Raw genomic sequence first — 1,169 nt, 5'->3', positions numbered from 1 at the left:
CTGCCATGCACTCGGCTTCCAGTATGCTGGGAGCCGTGAAGATGGAAGGGCACGAGCCGTCCGACTGGAGCAGCTACTATGCCGAGCCGGAGGTAGGCACTCGCCTTTTCCGGGGGGACGTGGGGTGGCGGCGTCCGCTCTCTCCGGCCCCAACCTCGGGGCCGCTGTCCTCGCCTGCGTCCGCCCCCCACCCGCAGCCGCTCCGGGCAGCCACCTTTTCCACCCTCCTTCCACTCAAATGGGTCTCTTTTTTATACGACACACTGTTAGCCTTGAGATAATATTAACTTTGTGATCAAATATTGACTTGCGGCGCCTCCAAATCCTCTTCGTGGTCGAGCCACGCACTATCCTAACAGAGTTATGTTTGGCAGCGCGCGGCTGGGGAGGGGTAAGAGTTCGGCGGCGAGGGGGTGGGGAGCCGGAGGGAAGAAGGTGGGCACGAGTGGGGGGCTGAGGTACAAGAGAGGAGTTAAGGACTCCGAGGACAAAGAGAAAGTTGGTGGCTGCAAACCCCGGCGCCCGAGTTCAGTTTGCCGTCCCCTCCTTATCCTTTCATTCAAAGCCCCCGGCTGGCCCCAGGCTCCGCTCAGGCCCCGAGTTTCGGTTCCCCCGGGGCCAAGAATGGGCTTCTGGGAGGAAAAGCGAACAGAGAGGAACTTGGGACAGTCCTCCCTTGAGGCCACCCGTGTCGCCCTGCGCGGGGTCCCACAGGTTGCACGCTATGGCCCTGGCGGCAACTCACTGTGCTGGCCAGAGTGGTGGGAGACTCGGGGCAGGGCAGAGATTTTGAGGTGCCTGCCTTGGGGTGCTCCAGGGGACCCTTGTTTTAGAATCCGAGCCCGGCGGAGAAGGGCTAGGAACTAGCCACGCTCACAGAGCAGCAACCCTCTGGCCACCTCTCCAAAGGCGATCAGGGCGTTCTCTGAGTGAACCGGACTCGGGGTGCCGGAGGGGGAGAAGTGGGGGGTACGAGGGATGGACTCCCCAGGGGGTCAGAGCTGACCTGGTAGCTGGGAGGTCAGGGCGCAGGGCGCAGGGCGCGCTCCCGCCGCGGTGCTAACGCGTGTGCCTCCGCCCCCCGGCTTCTGTCCGCAGGGCTACTCCTCGGTGAGCAACATGAACGCTGGCCTGGGCATGAACGGCATGAACACCTACATGAGCATGTC

General features: G+C 63.1%; 1 protein-coding gene across 1 annotated transcript in view; it reads left to right on the top strand.

Annotated features, from left to right (window-relative positions):
• Window positions 1–5: 5 nt before the first annotated feature.
• Window positions 6–1,169, top strand: part of FOXA2 (forkhead box A2) — a 2,781-nt gene continuing 1,617 nt past the window's right edge. Inside the window, exon 1 of the mRNA XM_006770880.1 lies at window positions 6–265. Within this exon, the coding sequence (XP_006770943.1) occupies window positions 6–265 (260 nt within the window). The remainder of the gene's footprint in view (window positions 266–1,169) is intronic.

Source organism: Myotis davidii, unplaced genomic scaffold (assembly GCF_000327345.1).
Source record: "Myotis davidii unplaced genomic scaffold, ASM32734v1 scaffold802, whole genome shotgun sequence".
NCBI lineage: Eukaryota > Metazoa > Chordata > Mammalia > Chiroptera > Vespertilionidae > Myotis > Myotis davidii.
Note: the sequence above shows the minus strand (reverse complement) of the source record. Positions and strands in the feature narration are given on the sequence as shown.